This window comes from Vombatus ursinus, unplaced genomic scaffold (assembly GCF_900497805.2).
Source record: "Vombatus ursinus unplaced genomic scaffold, bare-nosed wombat genome assembly UNPS02014778.1, whole genome shotgun sequence".
Taxonomy (NCBI): domain Eukaryota; kingdom Metazoa; phylum Chordata; class Mammalia; order Diprotodontia; family Vombatidae; genus Vombatus; species Vombatus ursinus.
Window position 1 is genome coordinate 63,616,697 of NW_020954556.1, and position 24,632 is coordinate 63,641,328.

At 37.5% G+C, this 24,632-nt stretch overlaps 2 protein-coding genes across 2 annotated transcripts in view; one reads left to right on the top strand and one right to left on the bottom strand.

The window, feature by feature from the left end:
• LOC114045459 (zinc finger protein 420-like) overlaps positions 1-24,632 on the top strand; it is a 115,728-nt gene that overhangs the window by 20,016 nt on the left and 71,080 nt on the right. The window contains exon 7 of the mRNA XM_027865484.1: positions 4,252-4,379. Coding sequence (XP_027721285.1) covers positions 4,252-4,379 — 128 coding nt within the window. The remainder of the gene's footprint in view (positions 1-4,251; positions 4,380-24,632) is intronic.
• Positions 21,907-24,632, bottom strand: part of LOC114045455 (zinc finger protein 260-like) — a 15,473-nt gene continuing 12,747 nt past the window's right edge. The window contains 1 exon segment of the mRNA XM_027865480.1: positions 21,907-24,632. This exon segment is cut by the window's right edge and continues 11 nt beyond it. Coding sequence (XP_027721281.1) covers positions 23,475-24,632 — 1,158 coding nt within the window. The 3' untranslated portion in view covers positions 21,907-23,474.

A 24,632-nucleotide genomic window follows, 5' to 3' on the forward strand; every position in this document is an offset into this window, starting at 1 on the left:
TTTCTTTTACTACCCTCTTCAGTTTTCTTCCTGTTTATTTTGTTTAAATGATAGGATTTTAAATCACTTACCCATTTTGACCTTATTATGATATATAGTTGGAATTGCTGGTGCAAACTTGTTTTCCATGCAAATGATTTCCTGTTTTCTCAGTGTCTCTTCTAAAATAGTGAAACTTTCCCCCAATAGTTGTGTTTTGGGATTTACTGAACATTGGGCTATTGCATCCATTGACTTTAATACTTATGGTAGTTATAGGCTTCTACTAATCTACTTTTTCACTTTTTAGTCAAGCAAGTAGCAAGTACTACTAGTCTAGCAAGTAGTCTGATTTCTATTAGATTCACTTCTTTTCAAGTTTACCCCATTATTTCCTTTCATCCCTCCAGATGAATTTTGTTATTTTGTTGAATCATTCTTGGGATTAAGCCAATTTGGTCATTATGAATAATTGTGCATATATATATATATATATATATATATATACACATAGTTTTCTTACTAAAAATATATTTTAACATTAACATTTTGCCTCACTATTCACTAGTAATATTTGGTTTGTAGTTATTTTTAAACTGCTTTACCCCTCTCACATTTGGGTATCATGACTATTATTGTCTCATAAAATGAGTCCATAACATCCAAAGTAGATTTGAAGAATTTAGGCTTGATTAGTATAATGGGATGGTGGAAGTAGGGGAGAATCTTTGGATAGTGACTGGGCTGAGATTACCATAAACAGAACACACTACAGGGACCTCGTCTAGTATTTTTGTTGAGTTGTTTCAGTTGTGCCTGACTCTCGTGACCCCATCTGGGGTTTTCTTGGCAAAGATACTGGAGTGATTTGCCATTTCCTTCTCCAGTTTATTTTATACACAAGGAACTGAAGCAAATGAGGTTAAGTGATTTGCTAAGGGTCACACAGCTAGTAAGTATCTGAGGCCAGATTTGAACTCATGAGGATGTCTTCCTAATTCCAAGTCCAGTGTTCTATCCACTGTGCCACCTAGCTGCAGTGCTAGTATAAAGAAGGGGGAGAAATAAGAAAAATTTAATGGAGGAAAACATAATTTTAATAGCTGTCAATTTGAAAGTGAATTGATAAATAAAACAACTTTTTGTGAACTGAGAAAAATAATTTGAAGATCAACAATGATTGTAGAGGACCAATTGTTATGAATTCTAATAATTATTCAAAATGAGGCATATTTTTGGACATGGCCAATATGAATATTTGTTTTGCTTGACTTTGCATATTTATTACAACAAATATCTGGGTTCTTTTCCGTGGGGAAGGGGAAAAATGAGAGAAAAAAAATTGATAATTGAAAACTATGCAATTTAACATTAAAAATTTATTTTAAAAATTGGAAATGAAAGATGGTAAGATTGAAGGGCTGGACCAGAGTTTACAATGTCAGGCTTTTCCAAAAATTTGAAGTAATTCATGATTCTAGGATAAGGCAAAATTCAGAACTGATTTTTGAGATTTAAACATAATGCTTAAAATCACCTTAGGCAATGAATCAGCATTATTATTAGGTACACACAAGTGAAATGACGTAGTGTCTAGATTTTTAAATGAAAAGCTAATAAAAATGCAAAGGGATTTTTCTGGAAGAAAACATTAATTATAGTAATTTAAATATTCTTCCATTTATGTCAGTTTCCAAATGGAACTATTAAAGAATATCTATGTTTCTCAGAAAAACAATACTTTTACAAAATTCAATAATTTGGTAGGGCATAAATAAATACATTCATATCAAAAGGCAGAAATAATAACTACATCCTTTGCAGATCACAACATAAAGGAAATGGACATGAACAAAGGATACAAACCTGAAGACTAACTACCTCCTTTATCATGGGTCAGAGAACAAATCATAGAAAAAAACACATTCTTCAGAGAAAAATTTATCTCAGAAAACATGCACACACACACACACACACACACACACACATACACACACATCCCACGAAGTCACAAAAAGGAACTGAAAATCAGAAGAAATGGATAAAATGACAATGAATTGAGAAGAAAAATCTTGCTTTCTGAAGACTCACAAAAGTAATAGAACATTAGCTAGTCTGATACTAAAAAAAGAGAAAACTCAAATTATCAACCTTAAAAATAAGCAATGTGAATTTACAATTAATAGAGACATTTAACAAATACTCCTCTATGCAAATATGTGCCTGAAAAAAGAACTTAAAGGAAATGGATAAATATATACAAAAATTGGCACCCTGTAAGTTAACAAAGTAAAGAAAATAAATATTTTACTTGAACCTCAGAAAGAGAAATAGGTCAATCCAAAAATGTTTTATGAAAGGAAAACAGCTTCAGTTCATATGTATTTTCAAGTGAATTCTGTCAAACATTTACAAAGCATCTATGCTACATGAATTGTTCTTAAAAATAGAGAAAGAAACATCAATTGGGGAATGGCTGAACAAGTTGTGGTATATGAGTGTAATGGAATACTATTGTGCTGTAAGAAAGGATAAGCAGGCAGACTTCAGAAAAACCTGGAAAGACTTGTATGCTCTGATGCTGAGTGAAGTGAGCAGAACCAGGAGAACATTGTACACAGTAACAGCCACGTTGTGTTATGACTAATATTGATAGACTTTTCAGCAATACAGGGATCTAAGACATCTCCAAAGGCCTGCTGATGAAAAATGCTATCCACATCCAAAGAAAACGATGGAGTTTGAATGTAGATCGAAGCATACTATTTGCTTTTTTTTTCTCTTTTGTTGTGTTTTGTTTCCTCTTTCTTGTGGTTCCTCCTTACAACATGACTAATGTGAAAATATGTTTAATAAGAATGTGTATGTATAGCCTATATCAGATTGCGCACCGTCGTGGGGAGGGAGGTGGGGAGGGAAGGGAAGAAAAATTTAAAACTCAAAAGCTTATGGAAGTGATTGTTGATAAATCAAAATAAATTAATAAAAAAAAAAAGAGAAAGAAGGCATTCTACCAGATAGATAACTCTTATAGAAACATAATCCTGGTAATTCTGATACCCAATCAAGGGAGGGATAAAGCAGAGAAAAAGTACTATATATAAATATCACTGGGGCTGTGATTGCAAAATTTTAAAATCTAATTTTAGCAGTCAGTTGATAAGCATTTCAGAGTCTAATTTTAGCAATAAAAGTACAACAGTATAGCCAAAGTTACTCCTTTTGACAATCTATTTTCTTGATGGTATAGGTAGAAGATAGGATTTGGGGTGTGTGTGTGTGTGTGTGTCTGTGTGTAACTATTTCTTTTCATCTTTTTTCATTCCTTTTCATTTAAGTGTGAACAGAGAATATTACATTATTTTAGGTTGGGAGACTAGATATAAAGTCAAGCAGTTAACCCCCAGACTTGGTACTGCAATGGAAGAATTGTCCCAGGAGAGACTCATAATTTGAATTTTTTTCAAATTGGGAGAAGTCTGGGAATGTTGGGGCAAGTTGGATAGACAGAAGAGCCATTAGGAGAAAAAAATTTTGTTAAATCAAAATCTCCCAAAAGAAAACTCCCAATGTAGGAGAAGTTACCATCTAAGTTAATTCTTTTCTTCAGCTGAGATCTGTATGTGAAAATAGGTCCATAAATGCTGTACACAGAATTAACTTTAGATAGTATTTAGACATAATTACATATAATATGATCAAATAATAAGTTGTAGAATATAAAGCATTTGAGAAATCATCCATTTATGGTTCAGAAATGATTAATTGTGCTTAAAAGCCAATTGGGGGAAAAACATTATAATTGTATTGTATATTGAGAGTACTCTAACTGTACTTCTTATGTTTTTCCATCACAGAATTTCTACTTATGAAAACCCCAATAAATATCAACATGTGAAAGCTGTCTGTTGGAGTATTCCATTTGCTAAACAGCAAGCCCCTCTTCATGGAGAAAAGCCTTGTGTACATACTAAATATGGAAACAACTTTCACTGGAGTACAGATCTTACTTACCACCCCAGAATTCATGGTAGAGTGAGATACCATGAATGCAAAGAAAGTGTGAAGTTCTGTGACAGTGCAGTTTCTTTCACACCATATGCTTCATTTTGGAGAGAGACCTTATGAATGTAATGAATATGGAAAGATTTTCTACCTGAAATCACACCTTAATAGGCATTTATGAATTCACACTGGAGAGAAACCTTTCAAAGATAAGAAATGTGGGAAAACTTTCTAGCCACCAAATAAATGTTACTCAACATCAGATATTCCATACTGGAGAGAAGCCTTACAAATGTGACAATTGTGGGAAGGCTTTCTTCCTGATCATGAAACTGACTCAACATCAGAAGATTCATACTGGAGAGAAATCTTATAAATGTATTGAATGTGGGAAGGTCTTTTGCCAGGATACAGAACTTAGTTGACTTCAAAGAATTCATATTGAGAAGTTTTATGAATGTAATGAGAATAGCACAGTCATCCTTAATAGCAGAGAGCTTACTCAACATCAGAGATGTCACACTGAAGAAAACCTATGAATGTAATGAATGTGGTAAAATCTTCAGTGGTGTATCATCTCTTACTTGGCATCATAGAATTCACATGAGATAGAAACCTTTTAAATGCAGTGAATGTAATGAGACCTTTCTACATTGGACACAACTTAGTAGACATGAGAGAATTCATGCTGGAGAGAAAGATCGTGAAGACAGAGCCTTATGATTAATGAATTTAAAAAGTATGTAAGCCACTATATTCACCTTATTAAAGGAGATTTAAAGTGAGGCTCTGTAAATTACAGACAGGTTTTTAATTTTTTTTCATGTGTCATTTACCCCATTGGGAAGTTGGTGAAACTTTCTCAGAATAATGTTATTTAATACATAAAATACATTGAATTATAAAGGAAACCAATTATGTAATTCATTATCAAAATTTTTTAATAATAGTTCACGGACCTTAGATTAAGATATTCTATAGATGAAGCAAATCCTTTTCAATTTCCCACAGTAAATATTTGATACATATTCATATGCATTAAAAGATAACAATTAACAGGATATAAACCAGGATACAACATTAGGTAATCTGATTTCTAATTGGAAGAAATATTAGGGGCTTTCTGAGTTGAGAAGAGGATGAGTGAGTGTTAAGAGGTGGGAGACAGGAGGCTGAGCAGGTACAGTTCCCTGAAATCAGAAAAAGAGGTGTCCCACTTCTCCCAAGTATCTATAGTCAATCAAAGGAATGTGGAAAAAAGTAACTGACTGACAAGTATGGGGACAGTTTTCAGGTAATATTTATGGGTTGCTTGAGATATATAATTGTGTGAAAACTCCTTGCATCAGCCTTTGGATCTAACTGGGTTTCTGGTCAGTGTAGATCCTTGGTTAAAAGGGTCTTTAAGCAACAGGTAGAGGTGATCCAACTTCCCAGCCATGCGGGCCTAGGTTCAAACAATACAATAAAATTTTTTTACAATTCTCACAATTTTCTTGCAATTCTTACAATTCCCATAACTGAATTAAGCTTTCTCACGAGACAGAAATTGGACTAGATCCGTAATGGAATAGAAAGGGAACTGAGCTATCTCTAGAATTGAGTCACAAGATAGAGTCAGTGTGGCTCACTCAGTTCCCACAATTCCCTCACTGGGCATCTCCTTCCTTTTATTCCCAATCAGTCAATAAGCATTTATTCAGGAACTCTTCTGTACAAGGCATAAAAACATTGTCCTTCCCCACAAGAACTTAGCATTATATTAGAACCAGCATATTAACATAAATGTAATGTAACTTTTTGGGGGCAGTTATCACTAGAATTTGGAGGAATCAAGAAAGGTCTCAAATGAGAGATAGTGCTTGAGCCAAGCTTTAAAAGATACTGGTGATATATAGAGGTAAGTGAGTAGGAACTGTATTCCAGGTATGGGGGACAGCTGCCTGTACAAAGTCACAGAATTGGGAAATAGAATACCAAGTGTGAAGAACAAAAATAAGAAGCCTGTTTTGGCATAAGAGTGCATGAAGAAGAGGAATGGGATTATGATAAACCTAAGTAAGTTGGATCTAAATGAATAAATAACATGATGTTGTGAAGTCATTGGTCCTCTTTGAGAATGAAGCATGAACAACAAAGGATTCTGCATGAGGTCTCTATACATAAAAGAACTTCCAAAGCAGGTGTTGTGAATTAAACCTTTGTTGAATTTCTTTTAAGTGTGCCTCACTATTATTATGTTTTAAGTTTAAGCATACTCTTCCCATGGAAGTTGTGTATATTGTAGGAAGGAGTGAATGTCTCACATTAACTGTCTTTACCCTGTTATCTAAACGTAGCCATAGCTGCTCTCTGAGGACCCAATCTGCCAATTTGAACACAAGTTGGGGAATGCTGCTATTTCTTCCCCTCCTCCTGGTTCTTCCCCCTCTTCCCCTCTCAAATCTGGTTCCTGTCCTTACATATGAGTGCTCTGTCCATAAGAATATAACTTTTTGTCACATGTTTTAAAACATTTTAGAGTTTGGGCCCTAGATTTTGATTTTAATTTTAAATTTTTTTTATTCCCATTTATTTATTTATATTTTTTGTTCTCTTGTTCAAAAAGCTGGGGACAATTTTCTTTTTGTCCTGTGCAGTATTCATTTATGATTTCTTGAAATATAGCTCTGAAAAAAACAGGCTTTAGAAAAGCCCATTGTGTTTCAAATGGAGCTGCTTGACTATTATGCCTTTAAACCCAAATCACCCTGGCTTTCATTGAACGGTCAATAAAAGCGCCCAACCCAAGCCTTTGTGGCTTATTGTTTAGGTTTAAGATGGCTTAGAATGAGTGTAAATAGCAGTTGTTTTCTGTCTAGAAACTCTAAGCTTCGGGTCCCCTTCCAGATTGATAGTTTTGTGATAGTAATTTGAGTCATCTTTTGTCTTAATTCTTACTTAGCCCTTAGTCATTGAATGGGCATTGACTCAGACAAACTGAGACCTGGGAAGGTCCTAATTTAGAAAAGCCAAGGTCACCCACTGCATTCTGGGCCATTGCCAGTCATTTTGGCTTTTGTCTTGCCACTGGACTTCGATGACTCTGGAGGAGAGTGAGGCTGAGGACTTTGTGCAACTCTGCCTCACTTAAATCCAATTCACATGAAAGTCAAGGTATCACTTTGTGATGTCATTGGTCCTCTTTGAGAACGAAGGGTGAACAACAACAAAGATCAAAGATAAAATCCTTTGTTTGGCATTCAAAGTGCTCCATGACATGGCCCTTTCTTAACTTTCAACAGAGGCGACACTGTTAAAAGAGAAATGGAGAGGGCTAAAGATAATACTTTGGGGGACACCAATATTAAGGAGTTGAGAAGAGGAAAAGGGGGCCCAGACCTACATATCCAGTCCTGGTCTCTCTCCTCAATTCCAATCCCCATGCCACTAATTACTTTTGGTACATTTTGAATTAGATGTTCCAATGTCCCACAGTTATCTCAAACTCAGAATCTCCAAAACAGTACTCATTTTTGTCCTGTAAACTGAAGCACGAACCCTATAGGACCTGGTCCCTCTTTTCCAAAGGGAAGAAAACCAGAGCTAGACAGTGCCTGTAAAAGTCAAGAATGATCTTTATAAAGCAGATACAGATGTGATCATGTGGAGGAGACAGCCTAATGCTAAACAGCTCAACTGAGGAAAGCAGCAAGTAGTTTATACACTTTCCTAACAAAGGAAGGTGGGGAATAGGAAAGGGAGGTGGGACATGGGCTGATCTGGGGAGGGAAGGGAGCATGTTGTGGAGAGAGTTCCAGGCACAAACCAGGGAGAGTTTGAGGAACAGGGGCACTGATTTCTTGGTATAAAATAAGCACAATGATGCAGGGAGTCCAAGGCTCAAGTACAGATTAGATAAGCAGTTCTGAGCAAGGTCTTAAGTCCGCAGCTTCTGCTCAAGGTTGCTCCTGAGTTGATCAAGGCTGGTTCTGTGGTTTCTGGCAGCTACAGGTATCTCCAGATTCAGGAGTTCACTTGAAAAGGGTCACTGGTATATCAAGCCATCCTGTATCTTGATTGGTCAAGTCAGTCCGTCTGGTTACCTGGATGATTGGAGAGCTCAAGCAAATTAAGGTTGTTAGCATGTTTATTTTTACACTCGAAACTTTCCAAGAACGAACTGAACGCATATCCTCTTGGTCACCCAGAATTGCAATCTGAGTGTCATCATTAACTCTTTACTTGTACTAATCCATATATCTAACCTGTTGTCAAATTTTGCCATTCCTGACTTCATAACATCTCTCCTATATGTTCTTTTCTCTCCATTCATATAACCCTAACCCTAGTTTGAGCACTTTTCACTTCTCATTTTGCCCAATCGTCTATCCCATTCAGCTGCACAGGTCAAAATCTGTCACTCTCCTACTCAATAAATTTCAGGGGCTCTCTTGGAGAACCTTGGAGGATTACCTCAAAGATCAAACAAAATCCTTCTTGGCATTTAAATTCTTCCACAACCTGACCTCTGCCTACTTTTCAAATTTTATACTTATTATTACTTCATGTACTCTGTGATCCAGCTACACTAGCCTACTTTCTATACTTTATATATGACACTCCATCTCCTGACTATGTCCCTTTTCATTGGTTGACTCCCATGTCTGGAATGCCTCCTAGCTTCCCTGATTTCCTTTCAGACTCAGTTCAAATCCCACCTCCTGCAGGAGGTCTCTTCTAGTTCCTCTCTACCTCCTCCCCAACACAGGCCCTTGCCTTTGAGATTACCCCCTATTTATGCTGTTTATCTCACACACACACAGTTATCTGCATGATTAGAATCATTAGATTCTCCATTAGAATGTGAGTTTCTTGAGATCAGGGACAGTATTTTTGATTTTCATATCCTCAGCACTGAACACAATGCCAGGCTACATAGTAAGCTTATATAAATGTTTAGCTGTATAACTGACAGAAATAAAGAAGCAGCAATTAAGGTGGCAGAAAAATGTGTAATATGAGGCTTTTTGAGAGAGCAGTTTTTTTTAATTAATTTGTTTTGATTTATCAACAATCACTTCTATAAGCTTTTGAGTTTCAAATTTTTCTCCCCCTCTCTCCAGAGAGAGCAATTTCAGTAGAGCAATGAAAACAAGTCATAATGTAAGGAGTTGAGGAATGAGTTCTTTTGAGGCATCTGAGTTCAAATCCCGCCTCAGACACTTAACACTTACTGCTGGTTGGTCTCTGTGCCACAAATCTTTCCCCACTCTAGTCCACCCACCATTCAGCTGACAAAATGATTTTCCTAAATCACAGGTCCAACACGTTGCCCCCATATCCCTGGCTACTAGCTTCCCTGTCTAACTGTAAGCCTCAACTAAAATTCCATCTTCTATAGGAAGCCATTCCCAACCCCTCTGAATTTTAATGCCTTCTCTGCTGCCAATTATTTCCTGTTTTTTCCTGTATATAACTTGTTTGTATGTGTTTGTGAGCTTCTTTTTGTGTCTCCAGCACTTAGTACAATTCCTGGCACTTATTAGGTGCTTAATAACTATGTACTTACTGAATGATAGAGAAGGGGACCATGGAGGGTGAATTTAGTATTGTCTGCAATCCACATTCTAGAGCAAACTTCATTTTCAGTGTTTCATGATTTGAAGGGAGTTTAGGTTGAAAAGGTAGAGGAATTAGAGAGAGGATTGTGGTATAGGAACTCTTAATTGAGAAACAGGTTCACTGGGGAGGTGGAAGTGAGATAGGGAGTAATTTAAAGGGACATTGAGGCCCAGAGGTAAGGAACCTGACAGAACTTCAAGGGTAATATAGTTTGTAGGACAATGTGGCTCCCAAGGGAGGGAGTAGTCTTATGGAAAAATTGGGACAAAATTAGGGTAAAATGAAAAAGAATCAGAGACACATAATTTCAAGCATCATATAAATGCCAGCTCACATTCTTTTTATTATCCTTATTAAATTTTTTGGGGGGGAATTGTGGGTCACAGAGATGAAAAGCCCATTATAAAAACTGGCGTCCATGGTACAGAAAAGATTGAATTTAAAATGTGGTGGTTTATTTAGGTAAATAAAGGCTCATATAGGGTAGCTATTTCCAGGACTATATAGCACTCAGGACCCAAGAAGGATACTTGGTTCTATCTGTAAGTACTTTCTGATTTCAGAAGGGAGATCTGCATTTTGGTTGATTTATTTTTGAGAGGCAGATTGGTATAGTAGAGTCTTTGAGTCAAGAACTGTTTGAATTGTATCTCAGATACTGACCAGCTGTGTGACTCTGGGAAAATCACAATCTCCTTCAGTCTCAGTTTCCTCATCTGTCACAGGTTGTTTTGAGGATCAGATGAGATAATATTTGTAAAGCCCTTTGTAAACCTTAAAAGTACTATAGTTAGTTCTTATGATTAGTCCATATGAAGACCCCAGAACCCATAAGGAAGTATTTTTTGGAGCTTAATTTACTGAAAATCTACAGTGCTGGGCCCAACCTCCTTGAAACTTGATCCATGAAAAATTTCACAATACATTCTCTCTTCCCCTTAAAAATTGGAAAATATATGAAAATTTATAACAGCAGTTAGCTTTTATGTAGCACTTTAAGGTTTTTGAAGAGAAGTGGAAAGTAGAGATGGGAAAGTCCTTGTACAGGACATAAAGAACCCTAAAGCCCAGCCTCATCCAGAAGTAGCTAATTACTTTGCTGAACCTTAACTAGTCCACAGACACACTGAACAGCTGGGAGTGCCATTTTACTCCTCACATTAGAGTTGTTTAAGAAGGCCCATGCTTTCAATGGGGTGCTTGGGTGCCTGTGCTTGGACCCTAATTTCTCCCTGGCCTCAGAAACACTATCCCTGGCAGTTTCCTTCCAGTCCAAGGACCCTATCTCTGGCAATAACTCATGAATGAGCCCAGTGAGGCAAACTATCTCTCCCTGTTACAGAACAAGTTGTCCTCTGCAGAACTTCCCTTGTACGAACAGGATTTTCTTGTACCAGCAGAACTATCAAGTACTGATGCCTACAGTTACTGTATACAATCCAGAGGTCAAGCTGTAGACATCAACTCCTGAAACTATCTTGTAATAAACATAACAGACCAAAAATACACCCCTTTAGAAAACCCCCTTCCCCACTGTTTCCAGTATTGAATGACGCCTGTGACCAAGGTTATGTTATCATCTAATTAGCACACTTGGCACACAATCCACTACTTTTCTTATGTAAGTTTTAGCATCATTCCTGTTAGGTTGCAAGTTCCCTACGAAGCTCTGCCCACCATGGCAGGTTCCTTCAAAATCATTGCCCACTGTGTAGCATAAAAATAAATCTTTGCCACCTTGACTTAAAGAATGCTTGAGTCTGTGAATTCATTTCAGATAACCCTGTCCTGTACTCCAGTCCTTGAAGGGTCTGAACCTCTCAGACTGCAACATTTTGACCCTAGGAGTAAGAAATAGGCTAAGGTAGATAGACTGGGGAATCTTGTCAATGTATTCAAGGAGGAAAAGAGGGAAGAGTTTCCTAGTTAGATTATACACTACCTTATTTGCTCTCCTAGACTTCATCATTGTCTCCAAAAATTCATTTTCCTATGTGATGGAATCAACTCTGAAACTCTTCTTCAGTATCTCTGGAGCCCCTCCCTTCAAATGGAGAGTATGGACATCGAAAGCTCCTCCCAGATCCTCCATTTAAGGAGGCGGCAGCCACCTTATCAGTTCCTACCTGGTTACTCTCTTAGACTTCATCTTTGTTTCCAGAAACTCATCTTCCTACCAGATGGAATCAACTTTGAAACTCACACTTCCTCTGTACTGCCTACCCTTTGGGGCCCTCTCTCCCTCTAACTGGAGAGGGTGGATATTGGAGACCTCCTCCTAAATCCTTCATTTAAGAAGGGGACTCTGGGCATTGAAGGCTACAGGATTTCAACATGCCCCTGCGCCAGATAGTCTTCCCCTCTCCCTATTTTTTGATTTTCTTTTTATGTGCTGCCTTCTCCCTGTTCTTTGTGTACCAATGCTTAGTACAGAACCTGGTACATAGTGGGAGCTTAATAAATGCGTATGGACTGATTGACTTATTTGAAGTTTACTTTTAATGTTTTATTGATGCATTTAAAAAATATTACTATCACTTTCCAATCACATGCTCTCCACCATCATAGGACCCTCCCTTCCGAAGCAGTATATTCAAACAAAACAAATCAATACACTGGCCAGGTCTAACAATGCAGGCTTCAATCTGACCCTGGCACATCTCCACCCAGAGAAAGGAGGCATGTTTTATTGTCAAATCTTAAATTAGTCATTTCATTGAACAGAATTCTGATGTCTTTCAAAGTTGTTTTCTTTACATTACCATGATAATTGTGTTAACAGTTCTATTGATTCTCTTTATTTCACACTGTAGCAGTTCATTCAACTCTTAGCAAGTTTCTCCAAACTTCAATCTTTTTTTTTTAAACTGTGCAATAATACTTCTCCACATGCCTATAACACAATTTGTTCAACTGCTTCCCAATTGGACATCTACTTTTCTCACCAAATTTTTTGCTACCACAAAAAGTGCAGTTATAAATACTGTGAGACTTTTCCGTTTTTCATTGACCTCCATAGGGTTTATGCCTAGTGGTGTTATTGCTGGGTGAGAGAGTATGTACAGTCCAGTGATTTTTCTTATCTACTTCATTACTCACTTCTTGCTTCCTTCCCCTCTGATTGTGGTTTCCTTGGGGGCTGGTTTTGAAAGCATCTCATTATCCTCCCACATTGGGCAATTTATGGTTCACCAAGCACAGGTCTCTGCCTCAAGTGACTTTTGGGTTGTCAGAACTGGTTGGTACTGTGTTCTTTCCCTCAGGTGTGGTGGAGTGATAAACAGCTACCCAAATGCATGGTGTTCTGTCTCAGTGACTTGACCCCTGGTCTGGCACCAGCAGTTCAGTGTTTTCTCTGGCACTGGCAGTACTGGTGCCTTTGAGTTGCAGCCCCTGGCAGGCTTTTTCTCCCGAAGGGCTATGGCCATCTCGATGTCAAGGGGAGCAAACTTCTGGAGTTCAGGTCTCTATAGCTCACAAAATAGGGAAGGGGAAAGTAGAGTGTAGATTTGGATGTAAGCCTATCTCATGTTTTTGGTTCAACTAGTGCAGCTTCACTGCCACTATCATGATAGGTTGAGGAGGGGTGCTGAGCCTCAGGGTCAGTAGGCATTAGTTTCTGGGTTTTTTTTTTAATCTTCTTTTGGATTTTGGTTGTCCTTGACCATGGAAATAGCTGAAGTTCCTTTTCCTTAGGTGTATACTTTCTGTTTTGGAGAGGTTTTAGATGTCATGAGAATTGTAGAAAATGCCTAGTTTGCCATCTTGTTGCTCACATCCCAGATTTATAATTTTCTAATATGGTTTCAAATTGTTTTTCCAAAATGGTGGGACAAATTCACACTTCTGCTAATAGCGCATTAGTGTTCCTGTATTCAAACATTGCAACATTTATAATTTTTTTTCCTTGCAAATCTAATGGTTGTTGTATTTGAAAATTAAACTGAGAGATGAGGTTCCAAGCATGATCAATTTATTAGACTAGCAGCAACCAACAAATTGGGCAATGGTCTCTCAATGTCCAAAGACCTTGCGTGAGGGCTGACAGAGTCTTTTAAACCTAGGACAGTATATCTTTTGGAACTCCCTTGCAAAAGTAAAACAATCCCAATTGGTAGACATTTTAGTGAGGTGGGCTGTTACCTCAGCTCCTCAATTCTCATTGGGTTGTTGCTCAGTTTTCTGATTCTTCAATTCTTCATGACTCCTGTGGTCCGCAGCATACCAGTACTGTCCATGGAGTTTTCTTGGCAAAGATAATGTAGTGATTTGCCATTTCCTTCTCCAGTGGATTAAGGCAAAGGTTAAATGACTTGCTCAGGGTCACACAGCATTTACTATGTCTGCGGCCTTCCTAATTCCAGGCCCAGCACTCTTATCCACTGAACCACCTGGCTGCCTCCTGGTTTGGAAAATGAGAGTAGTCTTTAGGTGAGAAGATTACTCTTCAGGCACAGGTGTAGTTGGCCAAGGTTTTGATTGAATCAACTTGAATATGGGTTGAGTGGGTGGTGGACAGAGTTACAAAGGTGGTGAATACCAAGTTGAAGATACAAATTAAAATAATTAAGACCTAAATGAAGGCTACCAGATTAAAGGGTAGACGTAATGAGACAAAAGTTTGACCTTAGGCAAGTTTCTCCAGAATGTAGGTGAAGGCTGAAGTTACACAGGAGAGGAGTATTAAACCTATGCTAGCTTGTCTTAAAAATAGAATTAAAATCAATTTTCAATTTTATAAAATGGGAGGTGAAATCTGACTTGTTCTAATTAGTATTTTTCTTATTAGGGATTTGGAGCATTCTTTCACTTGTCTATTGACAATTTGCATTTTTTTTTTTAAAACTCATTTGACCATTTATCGGGAAATGACTTTTGTTCCTAAATATCTATATCAACTTACCATATATCTTCACCATGTATCAGACCTTTATCAAAGATTTGCTGCAAGAATTTTTTTTCATTAATCAGTGGCTTATCTTAGATACATTTTGTTCTTGTAAAAGCTTTAAAAAATTTAAGAAATCAAAACATTTTTAGAAATGATTATCTCTAATTCTAGATACACTAGTTGGGAAATGTACTTTTAGGTTTCTCCCCATCCTTCCGTTATCCTCTATTTTTATATTGCCTTTTGTATTAATATAGTATATACTTTTGGAACTTCCTGAGGCACAGCATAAAAAATTTAATCAAACACCTACTTGCGGTCCAATTTTTCCAGCCTTGTCAAATGACCCCAAGGGTTTGTGAACTATTGAACTCACCATGTATTTATTCAACACTAGACTCAATTGCTTACTATGTAAGCTGTCCATTTATGGACTTTTATACTTTTTAATGCCAAATGGCTTCAACTGCTACTGCTTTATTTATTTTGAGGACTGTTAATGGTAGCCTTCCTTCCCCTGCCTCATTTAAAAAAAAATTCATTTTAGAGTCTTGGCCTTTTATTACTTTGTATAGTTCAGCAAACCCCTTGATAATTGCATTGCTAAATTTGGGTATTACTGCCATTTATTAGTACAGCTTTATCATGAACAAATTTTTCACAATTATTTGACTTCCTTTATTTCTGTTGTAGCTGTATTCATATACGTTCTGAGTGCATATTGATAGATCAGTTCTCCAATATTTTATGCATTTTGTAGTTATATCAAATGTAATATTTTTCTATATCCTCCTAGTTTTTTTCCCATAAAATACAGAAAAAAAAGACTATTTTGCAAGTTTAGCTTATATCTTGCTACCTTGTTAAAGTTACTAATTTTTTTTCATTCAATCTACTGGATCTAAGTAGAACAGCATGTCTGCTGAGATAATTTTGCTTCCTCTTTTCCTATGCTTATTTCTTATTTTCTTCTGGGCAAGTTACTCAACCTCATAATGCTCCAAGACTGACTACAGGTGCAGAGAAGGTGCTGACCTGTAGTAGTAAAGGAAATTTTCTTATCTAGCAAGTTTCCCAGAACTACAAAATCACAAGTCCCAATCCTTTTTATTTCCCACATAAATGACTGCTGTATTTTGTCCAAATCTACTGCCATAACCATATTTTGAAAACACTTTGCTTTCTTAATATTTAATTATTCCCATATTTGTGGTATAAATCTAATGTTGTCAAAGATTTTTTTTACTATATTATCAACTTCGTTGATATTTTACTTATTAATTTGTGACAGTGGCCTATGTTTTCTCCCTGGTTTGGCTATCAGGACCACATTTTTCTTATATTTCACCTTTAACAAGGTACCTTCCCATCTTTACAAACAATTATCTAAATGTAGGGATTAATTGTTCTTTGAATCTTTGATAAAATTCACTTGTTATTCCAAGGTGTTTTAGTTTAGTTCATTTATGGATTGTTCAATTTCTAAGACTTGAGTTTTTAGACTATGTATTTCTTCTCCTGTTAATCAAGCTGTTTATATTTCTGTAACGATTAATCCATTTCAAGTTTAAATTTTAATACCACATAATTGAGAATATTTCGACAATTTCCTTTAATTCCTCATTTGTTGTTAATTTTTCTTTTTTAACCATGGTAATCTGGTTTTCTAAAGTCACATTTAGATTCTCATAAGGGCCTCCACTGACCTCTGGAAATTGCTTCTCCCATTACATTAGGTTGGGTTTCTGGGATAATAAACAAGGGGAAATCAGTACTTGGTCTTTGCAATTAGCAAGAGTTGCAAATAATTATTTCGACCCGTCTCTTCCCACCAGATCTTCATTTCCTCCTGTTTCCCTAGCCTATTTCAAGTTTCTTTATATTATTTTTCTTGGTTCTCCCTTTCTCCTTTACTCTGCCCTCTCCCAGAATATGGTTACAATTAATATTTTTTTCCCTTCTTCCCAAATCCACCCTTTCCTTTTGATTAATGTTCACTTCTGATGTGCTTTTCTAAGTACTAATTTACTTCTTCCTTATTTCTTTGTTTGTTCTGAAATCTATCTTGTTCACTGTTCGTCACATAGTTTCTTTATTCTCTGTAGCTCATACAAGATGGAACTCCCAGGGGACAAAAGCGTTGCTTTCTTTCGTTTCCTTTTCCAAGTTGTATTTAAGTTGTGTTCAACTCTACCTGACCCCATTTAGGGTTTTCTTGGCAGAGATACTGGAATGATTTGCCACTTCCTTCTCCAGCTCATTTTTGCAGATGGGGAAACTGAAGCAAACAGGGTGAAGTGATTTGCCTCCAGTCACATGGCTAGAAAGCATCCAAGGCCATATTTGAACTCAGGAAGGAGTCTTCCCGACTCCAGGCTTGCCCCTCTATCCACTGTGCCACACAGCCTCCTTTGTAAGCACAATCACAAATCCTGCCTATACCTTCCTTCCCTATACTTTCTGTTTCGGTGGACTTTTTTTTTTTCTGAGATTCATTTCCTGACATTTCAATTCGTAAAAGAGGTAGTTTGTTGTGGTGGGACATTTTTTTTTTAAATCAGTTATGCGGCCTGATCCTATTTCACATCTTTACATTCGTTTCCCTATCCTAACAACTGTATGTATTATTATCCTCCCTGGATGCAGGATGTTCACAAGAAATCATATACTGCCTTGCCTCACAAACCCCCAAACCACCACCCTGGGCAGCTAGGTGGTGCAGTGGTTAGGGTGTTGGGCCTAGAGTCAGGAAGACCTGTTCCTGAGCTCAAATCTGGCCTCAGATATTTTCAAGTTGTGTGACCTTGGGAAAGTCACTTAACTCTGCCTCAGTTCCTCATCTATAAAACTAGCTAGAGAAGGAAATGGTAAACCACTTCAGTATCTTTGCCAAGAAAGCCCCAAATGGGGCCACAAAGGGTCAGACAACTGAAGTGACCAAACATCACCACCACCATCTTGGGAAGCTTGACCCTTGCTAAAAGGGGTAGGGACAAACATTTTTAAAGCTTTATCAACTTTATTTTCTTTTATTATTGTCCCTTTTTTCCTTTGGCCCTTGTCAGACCACAGCTAGAGGTAGTTCCACATTAGGAAATAAATTGACAAGCTGAAGGACATCCAGAGCACCATCATGAAGTATCTGCTAAATGCGAAACTTTAACCTGGAGATTACACTTGTGGGGGAAATAAATATCTTCAAGTATTTTAAAGGCTGTCACGTGGAATGATACAAATTTGGCAAACATTCTGTAAGTATCTACTATGTGCAGTCATGGTACTAAGTGTAGCGTTACAAGAACAAAAAGAATAGTCTCTACTTCCAAAGACTATACATTCTCTTGGGGGAAGGGGCAGAAGAATGTAAAAAAATATGTATGCATGATTTCAGGAGGAAGGAAAGAGCACTAACAACTAAGTAGATCAGGAAGTTTCCTACAGGAAATGGCATTTGTACCTAGTCTTTAAGAAAGCTAGGGATACCAAGATGCAGAAAAAGAGAAGGTACAATTCCAGTCATGGGAGACAATCCATGCAAAAGTACAGATGCAAGGAAGTAAGTGCTGAATTTAAAGAACCCAGTCTAATTTGGCTAGACTCTAAAGTGGGAAAAGGGGGATAATGGGTCATAAGCCTAGATAGGTGGGATAGCCAGAACGTGAAGGGCTTTTAGTGCCAAATTGAGTTGTAGTTTATCTTAGAATAGGTAACTACTGAAGATTCTTGAAAAGAATCAGTAAGCAGCTTATATGTTGTATCAACCGTGTGGTGGATGGATTGAAAAAGGGGGAAACTAGGAACCCAGAGACCAGTTAGAAGACTGTAGCAATGGTCATGTGACTAGAGATAAGGAAATAGATGCACCTGGATAACTGGAATAATGGTGATGCTTTCAAAAGAAAGCAGTAAAGTTGGAGGGAATGTTGAGGGAAAGAGAGGGTGGGATATGGATAATGACCCAACAGAGAACAATGAAAAGCAGATTAGACATGTTTTTCTTGGCCTCAGAACTAGGAGCAACAGAAGTTGGGGAGAGGCAAACTTAGGCTAGGCATGAAGAAAATTGTTAATAAATGGAAGTCCATAAAATTAAAAAAAATATATAAAAAGATGAAGTGAAAGGAAGCATTTTTGCCTAGCCCACCCAGCATACGCCCTCCACAATGAACTCAAAAACCTCTCAGATAAAATTCTGACTTCAAAGGCCAAGAAAAAGTCACAGTGAATATTTCCAGCCCAGGGCAGCTTATGGAGCCAGAGAAGTCTTCAGATGCAAGGACTGGCCAGAAGATGTGTGGCAGCAACAAGTGAGGAGTGTTCAGTGCCTAGGGAGAGAAAGAGGGTTGAGATAGGGCACTAGAATAGAAAGAAATCCCAGGGGATTTCTGAATCAGCACTTAGTGCAGAAATGTATTGCCACTTGGCAGGAGTGTTGTCCATGACCCCAATTCTGGGTCACTCAGGGTAGAGAGGAACAGTTGCAAGTGAGCATGGCTCTTAAATGTGCACTGATCAAGGAACAAGTTCTAGAACCATATCTGTGTGACTCTGATACCAGGAGCAGAGTAGCAACGACCGAGTTCTAACCTTTAGCCCACTAAGTAAGCCCTTAGAGCAGGAGTCCTAGTCCAAAAGGCAGCCAGCAGTTCAGCCCCTCTGAACCTGTAGAACCTTCCAGCAGGTTAACTGTGACTGAACTCAGCAGCAGTCTACTGACTCTCAACCACACACAAGCCAACAGACTCAAAACTGGTCCAGGAATTTGTCAAGCTCAGACCAGGAGTGTGGTAAACATACATCTCCCTGATCATACCACTTTGGCAGCACTGAAAATGTGCAGGCCCCCAGAATGAGCTGTGAAAGCAAGCAGAAGAATGTAAAAGGCCAGAAATCTCCTTCCCTTCCCATCCCAGTCCCCTCTCCCGAAGTGCACAGTGCCCAACACTGACAGAGTTCAAAGTCAAGAAGTAGACTGAAGGATGAGAAAATAAAAAAGAACTAGACCATAAAGTTACTAGGGTAACAGGGAGGTTCAAGACTAAGAAGAGACTTGAAAACATCAACAAGAAAAGCCTCAAAGAAAAATGCAGCTTGGACACACGTCCAATAAGGATTTCAAGAGTTAAAAAGTTGAGAGAGGAAAAAAAAAAAAAGAAAAATCAAACAAGAATTATGGAAGAAAGATATGAAAAGAAGAGTAAGAGCTTGGAAAATGAGGAAAAACCTTACTGAAGAAAACTCCTTGAAAATAAAAATTGGTCAAATGGAAGCTAATGACTCTAAAAGACATCAGGAAATAATAAAACAAAGTCTGAAAAAATAAAGAAAATGGGAAATATCTCAGGAAAAACAACTGACCTGGAAAACAGATTGAGGAGAGATAATTTAAGAAGCATTGGGTTATGTAAAAGCCATGAAATAAACAAAAAAGCCTAGATGTCATATTACTAGAACTTTCAAAAGAAAACTGCCCAGAAAGCTTAGAACCAGAGGGTAAAGTAGAAACTGAAAGAATCCACTGGTCATCTCTTCAAAGAAGTTCCCAAAATGAAAACTCCCAGGAATGTTAGAGGTGAAACCCAAATGTCCCAGATAAAATTTATATATTCTCATTTAGAATAGGACCTCCTAATGTAACAGATAATTTTTTTCCCCTTGACATCATTCAGTCAGTATTTTGTCTCAGATCAGTGCTACTACCTGCTTTTGAAGGTAGCATGGAAAAATTTAGACTACCAGCTTTAATCTATTTAAAACTTTCTAAATTAAATGTTTCCACAAACAGTGTTGCTAATGGATCTTAAGTTTCTGAATTCAGTTAATTTACATTTTGTTACAATTATAAATGCTTTACCCGCTGTTATTTTAAAAAATGTTATTCAATTTATCAGTATGGAACACAAATATTTTTAAAATAAATTTTGCTACTAAATCCATACTTAACTACTCTAAAGGTCCTTACCTTTATTTGTGTTATGAACTCTTCGGCTGTCTGGTGAAATCCATGGACTCTTTCCCAGAATGTTTTTAAATGCATAAAATACATAGGATTACAAAGAAAACCAATCATATCAAAATACAGTTATAAAAAAGTTTTTAAAAATTCAGATTTTTCCTTTTAGAAAAATGAAAACTTTAATTTGAGGTTTTCTTATTGAATCCTTCCCCCTGTTTTCCTGAAACAGTGATTTAGTAGACAAGATACTCCTAGATCTTGATCTAAGAAGTGTGAATTATTTAAAAATCTTATCTTTTTGGCTTGGGGGCTTGGCTAACATGGGCAGCAGTATATTCTAAGCATACCCTGAAAGCTGTCCAGAACCCCATGGTGGTGCATCCTGTAGCTGCATCATGAACTGTCAAGTGCTGTGTGCTGGTATATTATTCCCTGTGTTACTCCAGGAAGTAACCTACAGGTAACTCCAGGGAGGCTGCTAATACATCACCTAAACACAAAATTATTTAATTCCAGAGTAGGTAAAGGTTGACAAGTATAAAAAACAGGATGAGCTCCTGGAAAAGAGTTATCCCGAGAAGGCAAAAGTGAAATGATGAATTTCACCTCTTCCAGAATTCTGAGTGTGGTGCTACTTAACAGCTTATTGTGTTAAAAAAATATTGCTGCTGGGGCAGCTAGGTGGCACAGTGGATAGAACACCAGCCCTGACATCAGGAGGATGCGATTTCAAATTCGGCCTCAGACCAAACACTTGACATTTACTAGCTGTGTGACCCTGGGCAAGTCACTTAACCCCAATTGCCTAAAACTTAAAAAAAAAAAATATTGCTGTTACCAAAGGGGAAATTCCTTGGTCTTGTGAAGTTAACTAACCCAGAGTGGGGCTACAGTAAAAATGATTTTTCCAGGGTTGAATTTAGCCTTCACTTTGGTAAGTAGTCAGGAGGAAAACAAAGAACTCTTACTAAGATTATTCCACGAAGCATAGCTCAAGCCTAAGAATTATCTGAAACCTTTGTACATTTTAAGTTTTATATAGGACTTCACATGCATTATTTCATTAACATGCACTGTCACTTACTACCTTAGGCAAATTACTTATCCCTCTCTGGACTCAGTTTCTTAATCTATAAAGTAAGGGGGCTGGCTTACATGAACCCCAAGAACCCACCTTACTGAACTTCTACTAATCATAAATTTATCTGGACCAATAAATAAGCATTCTTGGGAAAGTTACAGATTTGGGGTTTCATTTAGCTACATCAACAAGAAAATATCCCCATTAAGATGCACTGAAGGACAATTAGCCTAGAGGGCAGAAGGTAGGATGCAAGGGAGAAGGGACTTTTGGAGTATTAAAAACATAAAGTCAAGAATCAGTTTAGTACAAGAGCAGGGACCGCTTATAAAGTCTCTCTATAATAGAATTTCCTTGCTATTTCATCAGATTAAACACTTCAAATAAAAGTTTTCACATCATCAATTCATTTAAGTTCACTTCAATAATTATCTTCTGTGTGAAGGACATTGTGACAGGTCCTGGGGGAAAATTTTTACATACAACAGTCTTTGCCGCCATGAACTTATAGTATAGAGATGACATGTCCAGAGAAATATAATTTAAAATAATGCACATTCTATTAGGCACAAAGTGCTATGTGAAATCTGGGGACAGAGCAGGGCATGGAGAACACAGGGTCATGGAAGACTTCAAAAAGGAGCATTTGAGTTGGATTTGAAGGATGAGTAGAATTCAAGTGGTTAAAAACAGCCTAAGCATAGAGAGCAGCATGAACAGAAAACACATATTCAGAGAACACATTATCTGGTTTGACTGAAGGAAAGAGTACATGAATTGGAATAGCAATTGTGTCTAATTCTCTAATGTCTAATTGTGGGGTACAGGTATGTTACATAGCAGGTGCAGGAGTTTCAATTGTTCTTTATAGATTACTGAGAACCATTAAAGATTTTAGAGCATAAGTATGACATGATCAAATCTATGTGCAAAAATGGCAACCCTGTAAAGGATGAACTGGAGGGTCAATCGAACAGAGAAGGAAAGACTTTTTAGTAGATTGTTGTATTGTTCCAGGCAGGTGGGAGGGAAGGTTTGAATTAGGATGATAAAGGTGGGAACATCATAAGAGAAGAATGCACAAATTATAATACAGATATTGTGTTCTACTGCCTACTAGACTGTGATCTCCATGATTGCAGGGAAAACATATCATTATAGCTCTGTATTTAAGCATGGATTTGCAAAGTTCTCTGCTTACAGAATAAGCTAAATGAAAATTTGTTAAATGAACAAATAAATAAGTGAAATAAACTAAAATCAGACTTGGTTATGTAACTGGGTATGTGAGGTAAGGGAGAAGGAAGAACCAAACATAAAACCAAGGTTTCAAATACAGCAAAGAGAGGAGAATGGTTGTATCAATGACAAATAGGCCAAAAGAAAAAGCAGGTTTAGGGTCAGAAGCAACAACAACAAAAAGTTCAGCTTTGGACATGTAGGGTTTGAAATGATGGTGGGCCTTTAATGGAATCATCCTATAAGGAGTAAAACATGTGGGTCTAGAGCTTGGGAGAGAGCTAAGAGCTAGAGATAATGATCCAGGAGTCAACTTCAGTTTATATAGCTGTAGGCATGGAAATAAATGATACTGCTAAGGCAAAAAAAGGAGAAATAGAAGAGGAACAAGAACAGAACTTTTGAAAATAACTTCCTTAAGCTGTCTAGAAGTAGATGAAGAACTAATTAAGGGGACAGGAGAAATTGAAGAGATTAGAGGAGAATTAGAAGTATGCCCCTTTTGAAGTTTAGGAAGGAGAAACTATATAGAGAGGTGTACAATAATGTCGATATCACAGCAAGATCAAGGTAAGAACAGAAAATGCTACTATACGCTAACTGGCAAATTCTGACACAACAATTTTGTTAGACATATCACGATGAACATGGACTAAGATGTGCACAGGGTGAGGTGTGTTTAGGCTGCAACCTGCAATTGAGTACCCACACTGATGAGCTCATGGATTCATTGAAGTACTGTCGGGATGAGGGGTTTGAGCTTCACAAGACTTCTCTCCAACGTGACTTTTCTGATGATTAAGGGATGGGCTGTGGTTGAAGGCTTTACCACTTTTGTTATTTTTAAGGGGTTTCTTACTTGTATGATTTTTCTGATGATGACTATGTTGTCGGCTCCATTTATGTGGTTCCTTTCGAGCATGAGTTTTGAGATGGGAAGTAAGGGATGAGTTGTGTTTGAAGGCCTTCCCACATTCATTACATTCATAAGGTTTTTCTCCTGTATGAATTCTCTGATGTACAGTAAGATGGATGATCTGAATGAAGGCCTTTCCACATTCATTGCATTTGTGAGGTTTCTCTCCAGTATGGATTTTTTGATGGCAAGCAAGTGATGAACAGTTACTGAAGCATTTACCACATTCATTGCATTTATAAGGTTTCTCCCCAGTATGAATTCTCCGATGGTTTTTAAGGGATGATCTATGATTAAAGGCTTTCCCACATTCATTACATGTATAAGGTTTCTCTCCAGTATGAATTCTCTGATGGTAGGTAAGGTAAGAACTATCCATAAAGGCTTTACCACATTCTTTACATTTATAGGGTTTCACTCCAGTATGGATTCTCAGATGGGAACTAAGGGATGATCGGTGGTTGAAGGTTTTTCCACATTCATTACACACATGAGGTTTCTCTCCAGTATGAATTCTCTGATGTACAGTAAGTTGTATGCTCTGGATGAAGACTTTCCCACATTCGTTACATATGTGGGGTTTCTCATCAGTGTGAATTCTTTGATGTACAGTGAGCTGTGTCCTACGTATGAAGGCCTTCCCACATTCATTACATTTGTGAGGATGTTCTCCAGTATGAATTCTTTGATGTGCAGTAAGTTCTGTGTTCCGGATAAAGGCCTTTCCACATTCATTACATTTGTGGGGTTTCTCTCCAGTATGAATTCTCTGGTGTACGGTAAGCTGTGTACTTCGTCTAAAGGCCTTCCCACACTCATCACACATATGAGGTTTCTCTCCAGTATGACTTCTCTGATGTACAGTAAGTTGTATTCTCTGGATAAAGGCTTTCCCACATTCGTCACATTTGTGAGGTTTCTCTCCAGTATGAATTCTCTGATGTACAGTAAGTTGTGTGTT